The following is a 16,180-nucleotide window of genomic DNA, read 5'->3' as shown; positions in this document are numbered from 1 at the left end:
TGTTGTGAAAGCGCTATATAAATCAGCATGTATTGTATTGTATCTTACAGTACATCAGAGTTCGGAGTATCCGGGAGGGGGAAAAAACACATACGCAAGCAAGGTAAGAACCTGCAAACTACACACAGAAGGGTCAACAATGAGAAGCCAACTGGGGACCTCTCCACCGTGTCAGGAGTGCTCATTACGCCACCATGGGGCCATAACCTTATTTGATGAACATTAATTGATATTGTTTTTCTGTAATATTCTACTCCATATGGTGAATTTAGAGTTTCCATTAGCTGGAAGAAACAATGACCCAAATTACAGTACGTGTAAAAAGAATTCATGAAATTCCAGTGTGCATTTATTCGATTTTATTTTTTACGAAATGCACTAAGGAGTGGCACCCAAATTTCGTTGTATTCTATACAATGACAATAAAGGCGATTCTGAATTTATAGAGAACATAATAGGAGTTTCGCTTTTGAACTACTAAAATAAGTTTTTCGTGATATATACAGTATGTATTTTTTTCAATATGAGTTGAGAAACAAAGCCGTTTCGGTTACTGGCATGCACATATGGCTTTTTGATTACCGGGGGACGCTTGTGTAAGCACTCTACCTAGTGGTCATATCCTTGTATCACAGCAGTCTGTAATTGCACACTTCAACACAGAGGCCACATGATTATAAGGGTCACACTTTATTCTTACATAACTGTGGTTGGGTGAGGCTCTGCAGGAAGCTTCTGGAGTTCAATATTTTATACATGAGAACAGTCTTATATGGAAACAAACTTGACTTGTATGGTTGGTATTTCGTCAGTAGCATGAAATAATTTTACTCTAAGAATATTGTTAGGATAGTAAGTTGAACACCGAAGCATTGGAAAACACCGTCCTCTTACAAAGAACATTTTTTTGAATCGTGTAATATCGAAAGTGGAACGCAATGCTTTCATTGGCATTTTTATTTTTGACCATCTTTTCTTGCATTTGGCTACAAAGCTTAAAACTTGCAAAAAAAACATGGAACTCTATTCAACTAAATGTATTGCAATCTGTTACTATTGAATCCTGTCACAATAAATTCAATTTCCTGCTCTTTGGTTTTCCTTCAAGATGTGCGTACGCCCTGTCCAAACTTCCAAGGTTTGAGGCATCATATGTTCAGTTTTTTTGTTTGTTTGTTTTACATTTGGAGTGTTTGAAATTGGGAGCTGCATTGTTTAATGTCTGCATTCTTGCAGTGCTGCAACATCCTTTTTTTTTTGTCTTCTTTATTTGCATTTACAACTCAACTGTATTTATACAGCACTCGCACAACAACCACAGTTGTAACAAGGTGCTGTACATAAGAATAAATCATATCAATGATCTCCTATCCATCCATCCATTTTCCGAACCGCCTGATCCTCACTAGGGTCGCGGGGGGTGCTGGAGCCTATCCCAGCTGTCTTCGGGCAGTAGGCGGGGGACACCCTGAATCGGTTGCCAGCCAATCGCAGGGCACACAGAGACGAACAACCATCCACGCTCACATTCACACCTAGGGACAATTTAGAGCGTTCAATCAGCCTGCCACGCATGTTTTTGGAATGTGGGAGGAAACCGGAGTACCCGGAGAAAACCCACGCAGGCCCGGGGAGAACATGCAAACTCCACACAGGGAGGCCGGAGCTGGAATTGAACCCGGTACCTCTGCACTGTGAAGTCGACGTGCTAACCACTGGACTACCGGGCCGCCTATGATCTCCTACTTTTGTTAAATTATTACACTGTATTATTTGACATGAGGTTTCTACATTAGAATTTGAATGTGACAACATCCAACGACCACAACTTGTTCTACTAAGCATGTTTCGACAAGAGAATCTGAAGTTTTTCTCGTATTATTTAGATTTGTTTGTTGTTCTTAACTTACATGCATGTAATAATAATTTGTCAACAGGGAAGTAATAGTTGTTGGAAGACCTCTGTCTACTAAATCCTAGAACTCATTTTTACAGGCGGGAACATTTATCAAGAGGCATGGCTAGATTCAGTGCATCGCAGCACTGAGGCCATGGCGCCAGCGTCACTTGTGTCTGCTGCGGACTTGCAGAAGCGTGGGTGTCTGCTCCATGATGCGCAGCAGCAGATTATCGATGTAGTCCTCCAAATCACGGACCTGTGCCTTGACCTTCTTCAGGTCCGCCTCGCACTTCTCCAGCTGCGCCTGTTGACGCTCTGAAGCCGCCTGCTGCTTGTTCATGTCCATGTCCTGCTGCAGCAGCAAGGAGATGAGCTCCATGTTGGTGAGGTGCTCGTATAGTGCCGACCTGTCCTCTATGGGCTCCTGTGGTGGGACGGAGGATTTGTCGGGGGGGACAAGAGAGGAAGTCCTGTCAAAACAATCTTCCCGCATTTCAAAATAATGCATGCAAGGTTTGGTGAACAATCCAAATTGTGTGAACGTGACTTTTTCTTTTTCTACACTCTGCCCTGTGATCGACTAGCCCAAAGTGAGCTGGGGTAGGCTTCGCCCACAACCCTAATAAGAACAAGCAGACAAGTATTAAAAAAAAAAAACACCACTATGAGGCTCAATTGAAAAAATGAGCAGTGAGCATAAGATACAAACAAAGTAATCACAAAATTTTATGTCCCACAGCATATTGATTGGCGTTAAGTATTAATAAATGCTTGCTGAGGCAATAATGTGCAGACCCAGAGGCTTCCTGTGATTTATTAGGACACTTTAATGACTTCACTGTCTGGGCATCACACCAAACAATAACTCTTAGCTGCGATTTTTATGCCCTTGCTAGCAGTTGCACTGCCACTAAGCTAATTCAGCTAATATAGTATAAATATACTAAAATATTTTATATCCAAGTGGAGCATTTCTTTTTTTATCACAATAATTGGAAACAGGCTACCGGCTAATTTGATTTTTCACCTAATAACCAAAAGTGGTGAAGTTGGTTTTTGTGTTGTCCACCTACCTGAATTTTCAGTGGCTCGACTGCCGCCTGCTGGGCAGAGCGTGCCGGGCTGATAGTGGACTTAAGTTTATCCAGAACCGAACGGCTCTCCTTTTTCTCTGCTTGGCTTAAAGGTTTGACTGGATGTGGTCTGAAAGTGAAGAGGTGAGAACCACAGTGTCATTTGAACCCGGCTGCCATCTCATTTACCATTTAAAATCAGTTGAGAGGGTTCTTGCTATGACTAGCTCTAATGTAAAGCCCAGTTGGTTTAGTGGTAAAAATGTGTGTCAGATTTCAACCAAAAACAGTACTGTTCATGGTTTTATACATAGTAGGTTGTCCATGTTAGTCACTGGAAGTGTACGATAAGAAAACGCTACAAATACAGTCCGATGTAGTCATAAAAACTGCAACTTATCTGGCGAAAGAAAATAATCAGAGAAGCAAAACTGAACACTAAGGGCCGAATTCACAAAGAATGACCTGCGGCTGCTAACAGCACCATCAATTGTAGATGCTATCCGTAGTTGCATTTTTATCTGCGAGTGCCACGCAGTCCTTTAGTGAATTCGGCTGTGAGTTCATTCAGGTCTAACAGTCAGATTAACTATATAGTGCTGTCAAGCGATTAAAAAAATGGTGCGATTATTTAATTATGATCTGTAATTAAGTGATCTAATTAATCTCATCTAAAAAGTGATGAGAAAACCCCTATTTTCACTTTTAATTCATTGCATTATTGAGGTAGATCAAAAGACAAAAAAACTGGCATTATAAAGTATTTCATTGTTAGTAAACAGACTGGAACAGATGCAGTCCTAGCCATTCATTTGCTGCTGTAGTTGAGACTAGTCCCAAGTCCTACCTGCAACCTTTAGTTTTGACCACAAGGGTGAATATCACCGTTTTATTTGTTTTTGTAAATCTCCAAATAATTACAAAATAAAAATAGAACACCAGGCCCATAAAAAGTGTTTAGGTTAACATAGCAAAAACAGAAAGAACATTTTTCTGAGCAATACAAGTACTGTACTCAACACTGAGCTTGCTTTGGATAATAAAAAAATAAATAAGAGACCCTTAAATCACAGTGCCGTAAATTAGCACTTCAGAAATAACTCTGTTCATCATGAGAAAATAAAGTGCTGAAATAAACATCAACCACTTCTGGTAGACTACTGAGGACACAGCAACTATGCTGACGTCATGCCTCGTGCACCCCGCGTACGAGGCATGAAGTCAGCATAGTTGCTGTGTTCTCCTCGAGTTCAATCAGCTTATGCTATACGAGAGACAGACATGAAATTTTACCAAGCATCTTCTTCACTCCTAATTCATCTTAGTGGCAGCATTCAGAAGCTTCTTCTACATTTGATCGATTATTACAGACATAGCTAAATTAGCCACAGTTGACTTGATTGCTCACATAAACAGATGTAGAAGCCGATCTACGAACTGGGCTCAACCACAACTGCATCTTTATCAAAGCTCAGATGAATTGCGATGGCTCATTTTGTGTCATTAAATTGCACATTTTAAAGGGAGGTGCTTGAGGTGGAACAAACAACGATTCTCGAACAGGAAAATCAGTTTTGATTTGACGAAATGGTCGAATCGTTACATTTTAAAACTGTTGCATCCGTGAATCAATTATGCTCACCCCATGTATCGAGATACGTATCGAATTGTCTATAATGAGAGATGTACACAAGATATAAATTGGTTTGACGTTGATGATGACTTGTTGCTTCTTTGACTTTAATTCCCTTCAACAGTTTGGGCTTTGAGGGTATTTAATGTTGTTTCAGATCAAGAAACATGACAAAAGCTACAGCCTTACTATATTGAGTCGAATTGTAATCCCAATTGATAAAACCAAATCGAAATGTTAACATTCTTGAATCGTACCGTACACCAAGTATTAAGAATCATGGAGACATCATTAGAATCGTCTGTGGTCTGAGAGATGCAAACCCTTCACAGGTTCAAACCGGAACGCAAAGTGATTACAAGCGCTGCACGGGCAAAATGAGAGGTGGAAACAAAGAGACAAAAAAATATCATGACATATTGTCTATTTAGCAATGATTTAGACTATAAATCTGTTCTAAAATAATTCATCCATCCATCCATTTTCCGAACCGCTTGATCCTCACTAGGGTCGCGGGGGGTGCTGGAGCCTATCCCAGCCGTCTTCGGGCAGTAGGCGGGGACACCCTGAATCAGATTGCCCGAAGACGGCTGGGATAGGCTCCAGCACCCCCCGCGACCCTAGTGAGGATCAAGCGGTTCGGAAAATGGATGGATGGATGAATTATTTTAGAACAGATTTATAGTCAGTCAAAAGTGGCATCTGATTCAGGGTGTCCCCGCCTACTGCCCGAAGACGGCTGGGATAGGCTCCAGCACCCCCCGCGACCCTAGTGAGGATCAAGCGGTTCGGAAAATGGATGGATGGATGAATTATTTTAGAACAGATTTATAGTCAGTCAAAAGGAGTAGTCATGCCATATCACCAATGACAAAACTCCTTTCAACTCCACATTTCCTTGCAAAGGGGTCATTTGGGACAGTTCACTGTGACAATTGGTGTTGTCCTTTCACTGAGCCATTTTCCGGGCATTTTAAATGCAATATTACGCAGGATGGACACATGGAGCGAGTTAAATCAAACAAAATATGGCTTTTATGCACTAGCTGCTTCCCCAAAATGATCTGAGCTATGGCTTTCTTGTCTGTAACTGTAGCAATATGTTTTTGCTGTTGTCGTTGTGCCCTGCGATTGGCTGGCAACCGATTCAGGGTGTCCCCCGCCTACTGCCCGAAGACAGCTGGGATAGGCTCCGGCACCCCCCGCGACCCTAGTGAGGATCAAGCGGTTCGGAAAATGAATGGATGGATGGATGTTGTCGTTGTTTTTGTCTTGGACAAGCATTTCCAATTCCAGAGCTTCTAATTACAGTGTGCTCGGGCTGCTCTCCCAAATGTTCAATGGTGAAACCCATCAGTGCTACCCGAAGAGCAATATCCTCTTTTACACTTGTTGCCAAGCGCACACAATCAGTAGAATAGGAAGTAGAACGTGCAATTTTGTGCCCACTATTTGGAATCTTAGAAAATCAGGTCCATTGTGTGGGGGAAAGGCCCAACGACTGGGGTTACGGTTGAAAATTCTAATTTGGTCACCTAATTGACATAGGCAACATGGCAACAGAAAAAGTGTGACGTGTGAAATGGGAAACTCGGTCCAGCAAATAGAACATGTAGTCTAGCGAGTTGCTCCATTAGCTGCCGTTTCGGTATGCGTAATGGTTCAGGTTCTCATGAAATCCAAACAGATCCACGATTGGTTATGGGTCATTTAACTGTAAATGAAAGAATGTGTACACTATAAAAAAGAAAAATAACTGAATAGACCAATCAGACCTGCAGTGTAATGCGGCCTGAGGGAGTGAAAACATGAGATGACACAACATAAATGTGAAGAGCATTGCACAGCAACCAGCAGAACTCAAATAAACCAGGCAGGCAAACAGCAGGGGTGCAGGGAGCAGAACGACACACTTAACTGAGTGTAGGGAGGAGGTGAGTGTATTTCCTAGTGTGAGGACTCTCACCTGCTCTCCTGGTGGGGCAGGTTGCAAGCTGGCCGAGTCTCCTCAGTCAAAAGTGAGTGCCATGCATCGAACGGGGGCTGATCAATGGTAAATGTACTCGAGTTGGGGGTGGAGGAGGAGGTAGTCATGTAGGGGGCCACAATCAGAGACCTACTGGTTTCAGTGCTTTGCAACCCCGTGCTTGAGGAGCATGTGACGGGGCAACAGAAAGGGGGAATGGGGAGGTCAGCGGCCGTGAGAGAAGATTGCTGCTTCGACTTTCGAGGACTTCTCAAATGAGGGGCGACTTTGGCATGAAGGACTTCAAAAGTAATCTCAGAGGGGTTTTGTGTCATATAATCCCCTAAAAGAAGGAACGTGTCGTTCAAAGGTATTGGTGACCGGTTGTTCAAAGAGCAATTAGAGTCCGAGACGTTGTCTTCATTGCTATCCGATGCCAAATCGGATGATGGAGCTGGTTTGTTTGGTTGATAAGACGACGGACCTTCATTGATGATAGAAGAGTGTTGACCAAGATCAACCCGGCTTGGACTGTCAGTGCTGTTCAGTCTTGAAATTCCTTTGGGTCGAACACGTGCGCTAGCCACCCGTGGAAACAATTCTCTGTCAGGGTTCCCATTATCATCACAGTCAATTTTTATCTCTTTTAAAGCATCATCGTGTCTCTTTTTATCCTCACGGGGCTCAATCCCGAGATCAGATTGATTCGCTTCAGCTTGCTCCCGAGTTTCACCGATGCTTTCGTTGTTGGCCTCAAATGGAAAATCTTGGTTGCACGTTTTATTGGACAACATAGTTCTTTCTAAAAATGAGTCCTTTTCTGTGTCTTTAAGTGTGTTAGCGTCTTTATGTGAAACCAGCTCGTGATAAATAGCTGTTTTAGAATCTGTTGACGGCTGAGGACCGATCCTACTTAAGCTGCTGAGACCTTTGACATCATCAACTGCCTCTGACTGGGAAGATCCATCAGAATCTATAAAGCTGAAATCTGAATTGCTCACATTCATGTTCAGATCTCCCAAGGTTAACGAGAAAGTCACGTTATTGTTCATGCCCGTGGTTGGACTCACGGTAGAAGATTCTGTCGATTCTAACAGAGCGGGAGTCCGACCGGTCTTTAACTCGGACATTGAGAGGGAATTGTGTGACTTTTTCAAAAGGTCAACAACAGAAGTCTCGCACTCTTGAACATTCCCAAGCCCTGTGTTGTTATTAACATGTAAAGTGGCTTGTCTAACGTTTCCCCTGCAAACCCGCCCATACAAGTCCTGTTCAAACAGCATCCCCCCCCAGAAGTCCTCGGTATCTTCCAAGGGTTCATACTTTTTGAGAGTCTCTTCGGACATAAATCCCGGGGAAGGGATGATCCCGTAAAGTCTAGACTTAACGTTAAGGGAATCCGAAGTCTCGCTGTCTGGTGATACACTTGATGCTGGTCGTTTACATTCTGACTCTCTTCCATACTGTAGTGAGGCCACTCCAGTCTGGGAGAGGAGGGATGCTTCTTTATGGACTGCCAGCTCTTGGCCTCTGTGGAGCCAGCCATCAGAGTATATTTCATTCGTCAAAGTTCTTACCGGTCTCCTTGGCGGTAACGGTGGAGGCTCCTCCCGGGATCTTTGTCGCTCTTTTAAGAGATATCCGGGATTTAAATTTGCTTCATGATAACTGCACCTCTGGCTGGATGCTAGGGTACTTTCCAGCTGCATATGAGTGGGATTTCCATTGGGTGAGTTGAGCCTGTTTGAAGCAAACATGTCAAATGAGTCTTCCCAGTCCTGTCTGCTCATCATCATGGGGCGACTACTTGAACGTTTGGAAGTTTCCGGTAAAAACTCAGGGAGCGATACCTGTCTAGCGACAGGCCGAGGACGCTCCCTCTTGATGGAAGGTATACTGGCAGCGCTTTGAGAAGGACTGGTTGTTCCCTGACCGGAGTGCTGAGAAGAGTAAAGGAAGGTTGAGGAGCTATGTGTCGATAGAGGGGACCTCTGGAGCTCTTCAAAGAAGGGGTTGGAGGGGGAAATGGGGGTGGGTGGAGGGGTAATGGGATGTGTGTGATTTTGGTCAATGGGGAGGGAGTCTGTGGAGGGGGAACCGTGAGAGCCTACAGAAACGTGAGGGGGGATGGGAGGTGTGGTGCTTTCTAGCTTAGGAGAAACTTCCAGCCTGTAGAGGAAAAGAGGGCACAGTGGTCCTCTTAGTTAAGATTCCCAACCATCTTTCTCACACATACAGTCACCAATATACTGTATTAGCTGATATTCCACACCTAAGTGGGACTTAAGAGACTTTTAAGTGATAACATTACGATAACGATGAGCGAGGTGTGAAATTAAACTCAAAAGAAGCAAAGTAAACTTGCAAAAGAATCAAGCATAAAGAAAACATCAACCGTAGCCATTTGCTCAAGCTTAATCAATATGGGTGCAGGTGAAAATAATGGTGATCATCTTGAAATGGAGAGAAGCACGAGCGGCCTTAGTCCTGTTTTCAAACGATGTACAACTCAAGCCACATGACACCAAGTGAACAGGGGCAAGCCAGAGGCTTGCAAATAACGCGATGATGGGAAACCAGACGTCCCCTGTTGACTCACCTTGGTTTGTTTTGGGAGTCTGTGGAGCTGAACCAGCCTCTCAGCCTCCCTTCAGAGGTGCAAGCGGCCTGGCTACTGTCTGGCTTTGCTGGTACAGAATCACTCCTACCTGCAGAGAATAAGGTCTTTCTCAGCTTCCACCCTTTGTCGGAAGAATCAGCAGCAGAGGGCTTTGCCGCCTGCTCAGGATGTCCTCTCGTCTCTGCTGGTGGAGTTTCCTTTTCTTCCTCCTTTCCCTCTTTCTTCGTCTTGTCAAAGGACCAGCGTCGCCCCTCTGCCAAAGTACCTTTGTCCTCGCTTCGCTTGGTGAGATTCTGTAGGGAACGGGACAGTGGGGAGCATTTCTCCAACAAGACCAATTTGGATGGCAGGGCTCCGGCGCTCTTTGGGATCGACGGCTCAGAGTCATACACATGGCTGCCATTTATGCACATGGAAGATTTGGACTGACTAATGCTCTGCTGGCATTTGACAGACTCCATGTTGGGATTTGTCCGAGGGTCAGACTCTGTTATTTTACTAGCTTCATCGCTGAAGGCTCGTTTGTGTGTCAGAATGTTCGCGGCGTTCCGACTGGTGAGCACTGCGGAGAGGGGAACAAATGTGGATTTACAATAACGCGGACCATTTTTAGACTTTATATAGATTTGGAGAGACCATTTTTATTATTGTGGTGTGTTGCTTGTGCCGCTTCCTCAAAACTTGAATGGGTTAAGAAGACCTATGCTACATGCTAATCGTTGTAAGAAAATAAGCCAAATAAACAGTGAACAGATAATTGTCAAATCAAATTGAGCAAAACAAGGCATGCTTTTAAGAAGTTTGCCTATCTGTTCCACGCTTATGCCTTTCTGTGCTAGTCACTAATGTTTGAAGTTAGCCAAGCACGCTAGCTTTTGAGGCAAAACAGCTAAAAATAAGGAAACAACTACATCTATCAAATCAAAAGACAACCACAACACACTTTTAATATCCATCCATCCATCCATCCATTTTCTAATCTGCTTATCCTCAAAAGGGTCACGCGCGTGCTTGAGTCTATCCCAGCTGTCTTCGGGCAGTAGACGGGTCCCGACTAAACTGGTTGCCAGCCAATGGCAGATACTTTTAATAATTACTTGATATATATTTAATATTGAAGATTTATTGGATACACCAAAATAAATAAAAATCCAGATTGACTTGTTGCTGTATGAGATTCCCCAAAGGAGGTGCTCAAGAAAAGTGTAATAGCCGTCTCGTGTGCACAATACAGAATATTTTTCTAGAAATGTTAACTTTTGACTGAAAATGAAAAAATTTCATGAAACTAACTGTAGTAGTTCCAATTTTCCCACCCAATAAAAAATTCCCACCAGGAATGCAGGAGACTAGACTTGAACCCCGAACCTCGAATGTGTTACCCGAGTGTGAGCTAATTTTTGAAATATTTTACAGGGTGCGTGTGGAGAGGTGTGTCAGAATTTTGAAGGGGGTGCGTGGCATACAAGGTTTGCAAAAGGCTTCCTTCGCGATAACCAGTATGCCGATTTTATGTCAGAAAATGTCACACGCTACCTGTTGTTGTCAGATCTCTGTCTCCATAGTGGGGGTCCACTCGTGTGACGGTGGTATAGATGGGTGAGCTGGGGAGATCCGAGAGCAGGCCGAGAGCGGGCGGAGGACCTGGGGTGTCGCTTGCCATGGAGGAGGTGCTACTCTCGGAGGCCAGCGACGAACACGACCTGGTGTCAGACGACTTTCTCAGTTTCCCTTTGAAGAAATCTTTCATCACGCTCCTCTTTTCCTCCGTTGCCTCCACGTCTTGCCCATGGGCGGCGCCCCCACTTTCGTCGCCTAACGACTGCCCCGGGGTCGTCGACAGGGCGGCATAGCGGCCTGGCACGATGGCCGAGGACGACTCCACGTCGGGGCGCTTCCTCCCCGTCACGCGATCCTTGAGTTTGCCGAAAGCGGAGCGACGCCCGTCCTTGGCGGTGAGGTCAAACATGCTGGCCGTCATGTTATTGCGGGTGAACTGCACCGTCAGTTGCAATTCGCCACGCTCCTTCGCCTTTCGGCCCGCCTTCGAGTGCAGCTTGAACCACCTGGGGTCATCAGACAGAGGACACAGTGACACTTTTGCTGCATCTTCATCATCTCATCCACATTTATAGCATGATAAATCGAACAGCTTCCACTCTTCTGGGAAGACCTGCGACAAGATGTGTTCATTTCTGACGTTACAGGTGTTTGATGAGCCAAGCATGGCTTGATCAAGGCTCAAGGTTCCTCTTTTTGGTTTCTCCTTTGTGCGCTGGGAACAGAAAATTGGATCCCCCAAACTATTCCAACAAAGGCAACTACTGTTAAAAATGATGTCCTTTAAAATTGAGTTTAAAGGAGCCCTAAGGAGTTTAGTCCAAAACCAGGGCTACCTAAGTCATGTCCTCGAGAGCCCTATGAAGCCTGTTTTAGATCAGGATCATAATCAGGCTTCTGCAAAGCTTGCTGAGGAGCTGATCATTTGAATCAGGCATGCTGGAGGACGAAGACACCTAAAACAGGCTGGATAGGTGCTCTCGAGGACCTGACTTGGGATAGATTAGCTTTGATCGATAGGTACATGCCACTAAGTAACTAATTATAACTTCTAACCGGACAGTCCAAGATGATTTATCCATCCATCCATTTGCTGAACCGCTTTATCCTCACAAGGGTCGCGGGGGGAGCTGGAGCCTATCCCAGCTGTCTTCGGGCAGTAGGCGGGGGACACCCTGAACCGGTTGCCAGCCAATCGCCTGGCACACAGAGACGGACATCCATCCGCGCTCACACTCACACCTAGGGACAATTTGGAGTGTTCAATCAGCCTGCCGTGCATGTTTTTGGAATGTGGGAGGAAACCGGAGTACCCGGAGAAACCCCACGCAGGCCCGGGGAGAACATGCAAACGCCACACAGGGAGGCCGGAGATGGGATCGAACCCGTGACCTCTGCACTGTGAGGTCGACGCGCTAACTACTGGACCACCAAGCCGCCCAGAAGATGATTTAGTAGTACTATATTTAATAGGTAGCGGGTGTCATTGGGATTCTGGTGCCAGTAGACAGTTTCTATGAAACCGATAAATGAATGCATCCTCACATCTACCTTCATTGGGCCCATGTGTCCCCCCTCTGAAAAGTTCTTGAAATTGTATCATATATTTTCTGTTAGCCCTGCGAACTGTATCTGTCCCATTTCCCTTGTTCATTAAATAGGAAAAGGGCATTTTGGTCTCAATATTCCATCAGAATACTTTAAAATGGTAAGAAATGTTGCCGTACTGTTATTGGTACAAATCTAAGACCTTTTGATGATCCACAGAGAATGGCTGCATTTAAAAAAGTCATTCAAAACAACACAGCTTGTTTTCACTTTTGTACAATGTTGTACTTTTACATTTTGCTTTGGAAGTTTTGGACATTTCCACAAAGCGTGCACACATCATGCACCATACATCATAAATAAACGTTTCTTACCCATTTCACATTTAGCACCAGAACAAAATGAACAACAACAAAAAGATTGATTTCCTTTTGGCAATGCCGCCGGTGTATTACATAATCCGCCAATATTGCTGGAGAGCTTGTGCTCAGAGTGTGACCGCCGACTTTGACAAACAAAAACTTTACAAGCGTCACAGCATCACCCGATATCTGAGGCCATGACTGCACTTTAAAATTTAGATGAGAATATGAAGCATGTAGACCAATGGCATTGCTCGCCCTGCCTCTTAAATCGTTGGAGTCCGCAAGTGAACATGTTTTTCTGACGCGCAGGAATTCCGAGCGCATGTTCCGTAGCATCTGCGGACACTAGTGAGGAGCGAGCGGTGGAGCCGCAATTGAAGCCAGATGTGCTGCGATGGTGGAAACGTTTCACATCACACCAGTGTTGTTACGTCACCTGTCCCAAAACACTATTCCTCCAAAAGAGAGATTAGAGAAAGTATTTGAAAGTTTTGACACATTTACTTCATTCGTGAAGTCAGTTTAGAAGTCACATAATTTGACCAACTGAAAAACGTTTGAGCGTTATGGTCCATGCTTGCGTGGCTGAGATATGAAAATTGTTTGTCATGAAATGTTACACGATGTCCCTGGCCTAAAACGCTCTCAAGGCAGTTAAGGAAGCTATGAGGAATTTGATCCGAATGTGTTAGGCTTACTCTTCACTCCACCACCTCCTACATCAGAATCTGAACACAAACTGAAAATCTGTCTTCTTCACGATCATCTTCGGCACTCAACCCACTCTGGGGTGTTTAAAAAAAATGTTGGTCACCTATTTCAACAACATGACAAACGGCTACCAGTTATGAAGCAGTTAAGTTGTACAGCTCTGCAATAATAACATGAGCTTTGTGGATTGTGCAACTGGTCATAAAGGGATACAGTACTGTCAACAGCGGTACTATATCACTTAGGTGGAAAATATCAAGGCATCATTGTGTGCAAACAAATGGGGACTAACTCTTGAGTTAGTACTTAGGGCCTACAAAGGCCAAGGACAATCCACTGATGAATCTCCCTTCGTTGCTATTGTTCGGAGGTTTACGACCTGCAGTGTCAGAGACAGCGGTGCAATAAGTGTCCGTTTCTGTCCCGACAATTGACAGCAAGGTAAAAAGGACAAATTACTAACTCAGAGGTGACGCTAGCGCCTTTTCCAAAGGGCCATGATTCATGGATACATTACCGAGCAGTAAAAGTCAAGTGTCAAGGTTACAAAAAAAAAAAAATAGAAGCTTTGTTCGAGCCACCAATGTGTTGAGCTATTGTAACCCTCGAGGTAGGGTTAAAGCCGTCTTTCTTTGTGGAGATTTGAAAATATCCCACAGGACGACTGAGTGGATGAAGGGTGGTTAACCGTAACTCAGTCTGTAACTTGCTTGAAATTATCCAACCGAGCAGTTGAAGAGCTCCAAAGAAAAAAGAAAAGTTGACCCGATACAGAACAAAAATGAAAATCGGGATTTTGTTGCTGTGAGACGTGCTGACCGATTCATGAGCAAGGCACTGAAACCCAAGTGAGGCCACCCGGAGACCCCACCCCGTTGACTCACCCTTTGCACATCCCTGCATACTGACAACCTTTTAACACTCACACCGATGGGCAATTTTGAGTTGTAATTGAACCTAGGAAACATGTTTTTAGAATGCGTGAGAAAGCCGGACTATTTGAGAGAAAACCAACCCAAGTGTGGAGAGACCATCAAAAATTCCACAGTTTCAATCAATAATTGAACCCTGATGGCCTGTTTGTGAGGCAGGTGTGCCAACCACTTCTGCCCACTTTGTTAAACACCGTTTATCAAATATCGGAAAATGTTCTTGAAAACGTGATTCTCAAAGTGTAGTATGCAGGCTCCCTCTTGTGGTATGATTAAGAATTATTGCCTGAGTACTGCTCAGTTGTAGTTAACTTTAGGCACGGCAACGGGATTTTGTCTTTCCTGGAGCTTGGTGGGCATCCCTCCCATAAAATAAGGAAATTATCAGCCCGATATTGATACAATATCGGTATGGGCCAAAACCATCTTAATTTTATGGTCTAAAATAGGGATGTGTGAGTGTGGTATCGGTACTAACCCATACCCATTTTCTACCTTTTTATATCATTGTAGATCATTATTGTGAAATCATAATCATCGCCATGATCGGGTTCTTCACATAGCTCTTCCCATTAATCCGTGCAAAAAAAGTAGCTCTCAAAGATCGTTGACCTTTGGTGTAAGGCAGGGGTGTCAAACTCATTTCTGTCACGGGCCAATTTGGAGCTACGTCTTTCCCTCGGAGGGCCGTTATCAATGTTGAATTGTCTCATCGTATTATTACTTGTCCACAACAAATTGATGGATCACTCCTTTTGAAATCAGTCAATTATAATAGTTTGCTTAATTATTGTTCAAGTGAGTGTAAACAGGGTAACAACATTACTGCAAAATCTCAATGTTATTCATTGCACATGAGAATGTGACATTTCGGTACAAATTTTGGCAAGGAACATGCAGCTTGACACACATGATTTGCTTTCGCGGGCCACGTAAAATGATGTGGCGGGCCGTATCTGGCCACCGGGCCTTGAGTTTGACGCCTGTCGTATAAGGGCTGCCAAATATCACATTGTGAGCGTGAAGCTACAAGTGAGCAGGATCTTCATCAAGGGGCCTTTTAGCAGGAAACCACGTGACACTGTTTAAACACTTACTGGTCTCTGGGGCACGCGCCTTCCCGAAACAAGCGATCCAGCGGGATGACTGTCTGGCCCAGAAACACATCGAGTCCAATCAGGACTCTGTGCATGACGGTGAGCACCAGGTCGGCGCTGCCGGAAGGGTAGGCTCCTCGGCCGGCTCCACCTCCAACCTCCTCCTCCAGGATGCCCGGGAGGAGCTCAAAGCAGCACTCCTCGGACCACACGGGTACCTCGGCCTTGTCAACAAGGCCCGTAGTGTATTTGTCCTTGCCCACCTGGACCACCGCGTACAGGTAGCGGCTGCCATGCTTACTCTTCGTCCGCAGTCCCCTGGCGCAGAGCACGGTGACATTGACGTGCGTGGGCACCCACCGCTGCTCGTCGTTCAGGTCGATGAGCGACATCATCTTGGACCGCTGCTTTGGGGTGTCACTTGTCAGAATGCGCGGTGGTTCGGACCGGCCAGTGTGCACGACACGTCCATCCCGGAACAATACTGGCAGGCCAGCCAAACACGCCGCGCTGAAGAAAGAAACGGCGCAGATCTGTTAAAGCTGCAGAAGAATTAGCCACCCATAAATCCGCCCCCCCCCCCCAACCCCTAAAATAAAATGGCACTGTACTGTACCGGAATGTCAACACATGCTGAAGTTGTTCTGGGCGGAACCATCACGGTCACATGATCACCATTGAAAAAGGGCCGGAAAAAAATCATTTCTATGAAGACCACGTGCGACCTATGTGCGGCTCCATCATCGCGTCGCGGTCATGACGATGCAACAACAAC

General features: G+C 44.9%; 1 protein-coding gene across 1 annotated transcript; it reads right to left on the bottom strand.

Annotated features, from left to right (window-relative positions):
• Nucleotides 1-344: 344 nt before the first annotated feature.
• rab11fip5b (RAB11 family interacting protein 5b (class I)) lies at nucleotides 345-15,962 on the bottom strand. Its single transcript, XM_086132975.1, has 6 exons — nucleotides 15,406-15,962; nucleotides 10,729-11,258; nucleotides 9,172-9,754; nucleotides 6,573-8,741; nucleotides 2,974-3,103; nucleotides 345-2,324 (listed from the first exon to the last, which is right to left on the bottom strand). The coding sequence occupies exons 1-6, from the start codon at nucleotides 15,798-15,800 to the stop codon at nucleotides 2,064-2,066; spliced, it is 4,068 nt and encodes a 1,355-aa protein (XP_085989101.1). The 5' UTR covers nucleotides 15,801-15,962; the 3' UTR covers nucleotides 345-2,063.
• Nucleotides 15,963-16,180: the final 218 nt, after the last annotated feature.

This window comes from Hippocampus guttulatus, chromosome 2 (genome assembly GCF_054856545.1).
Source record: "Hippocampus guttulatus isolate MCC_2025c chromosome 2, RoL_Hgut_1.0, whole genome shotgun sequence".
Classification (NCBI taxonomy): Eukaryota; Metazoa; Chordata; class Actinopteri; order Syngnathiformes; family Syngnathidae; genus Hippocampus; species Hippocampus guttulatus.
This window is presented reverse-complemented; position numbering and strand designations above follow the sequence as displayed.

Coding starts and splice junctions, on each gene's coding strand:
- rab11fip5b (XM_086132975.1), bottom strand. CDS start 15,800: ATGATGTCGCTCATCGACCTGAACGACGAGCAGCGGTGGGTGCCCACG. Junction 11,259..15,405: donor GGCGCGTGCCCCAGAGACCA/GTAAGTGTTTAA, acceptor TGATGACCCCAG/GTGGTTCAAGCTGCACTCGA. Junction 2,325..2,973: donor TCGAGCCACTGAAAATTCAG/GTAGGTGGACAA, acceptor GTCCCACCACAG/GAGCCCATAGAGGACAGGTC.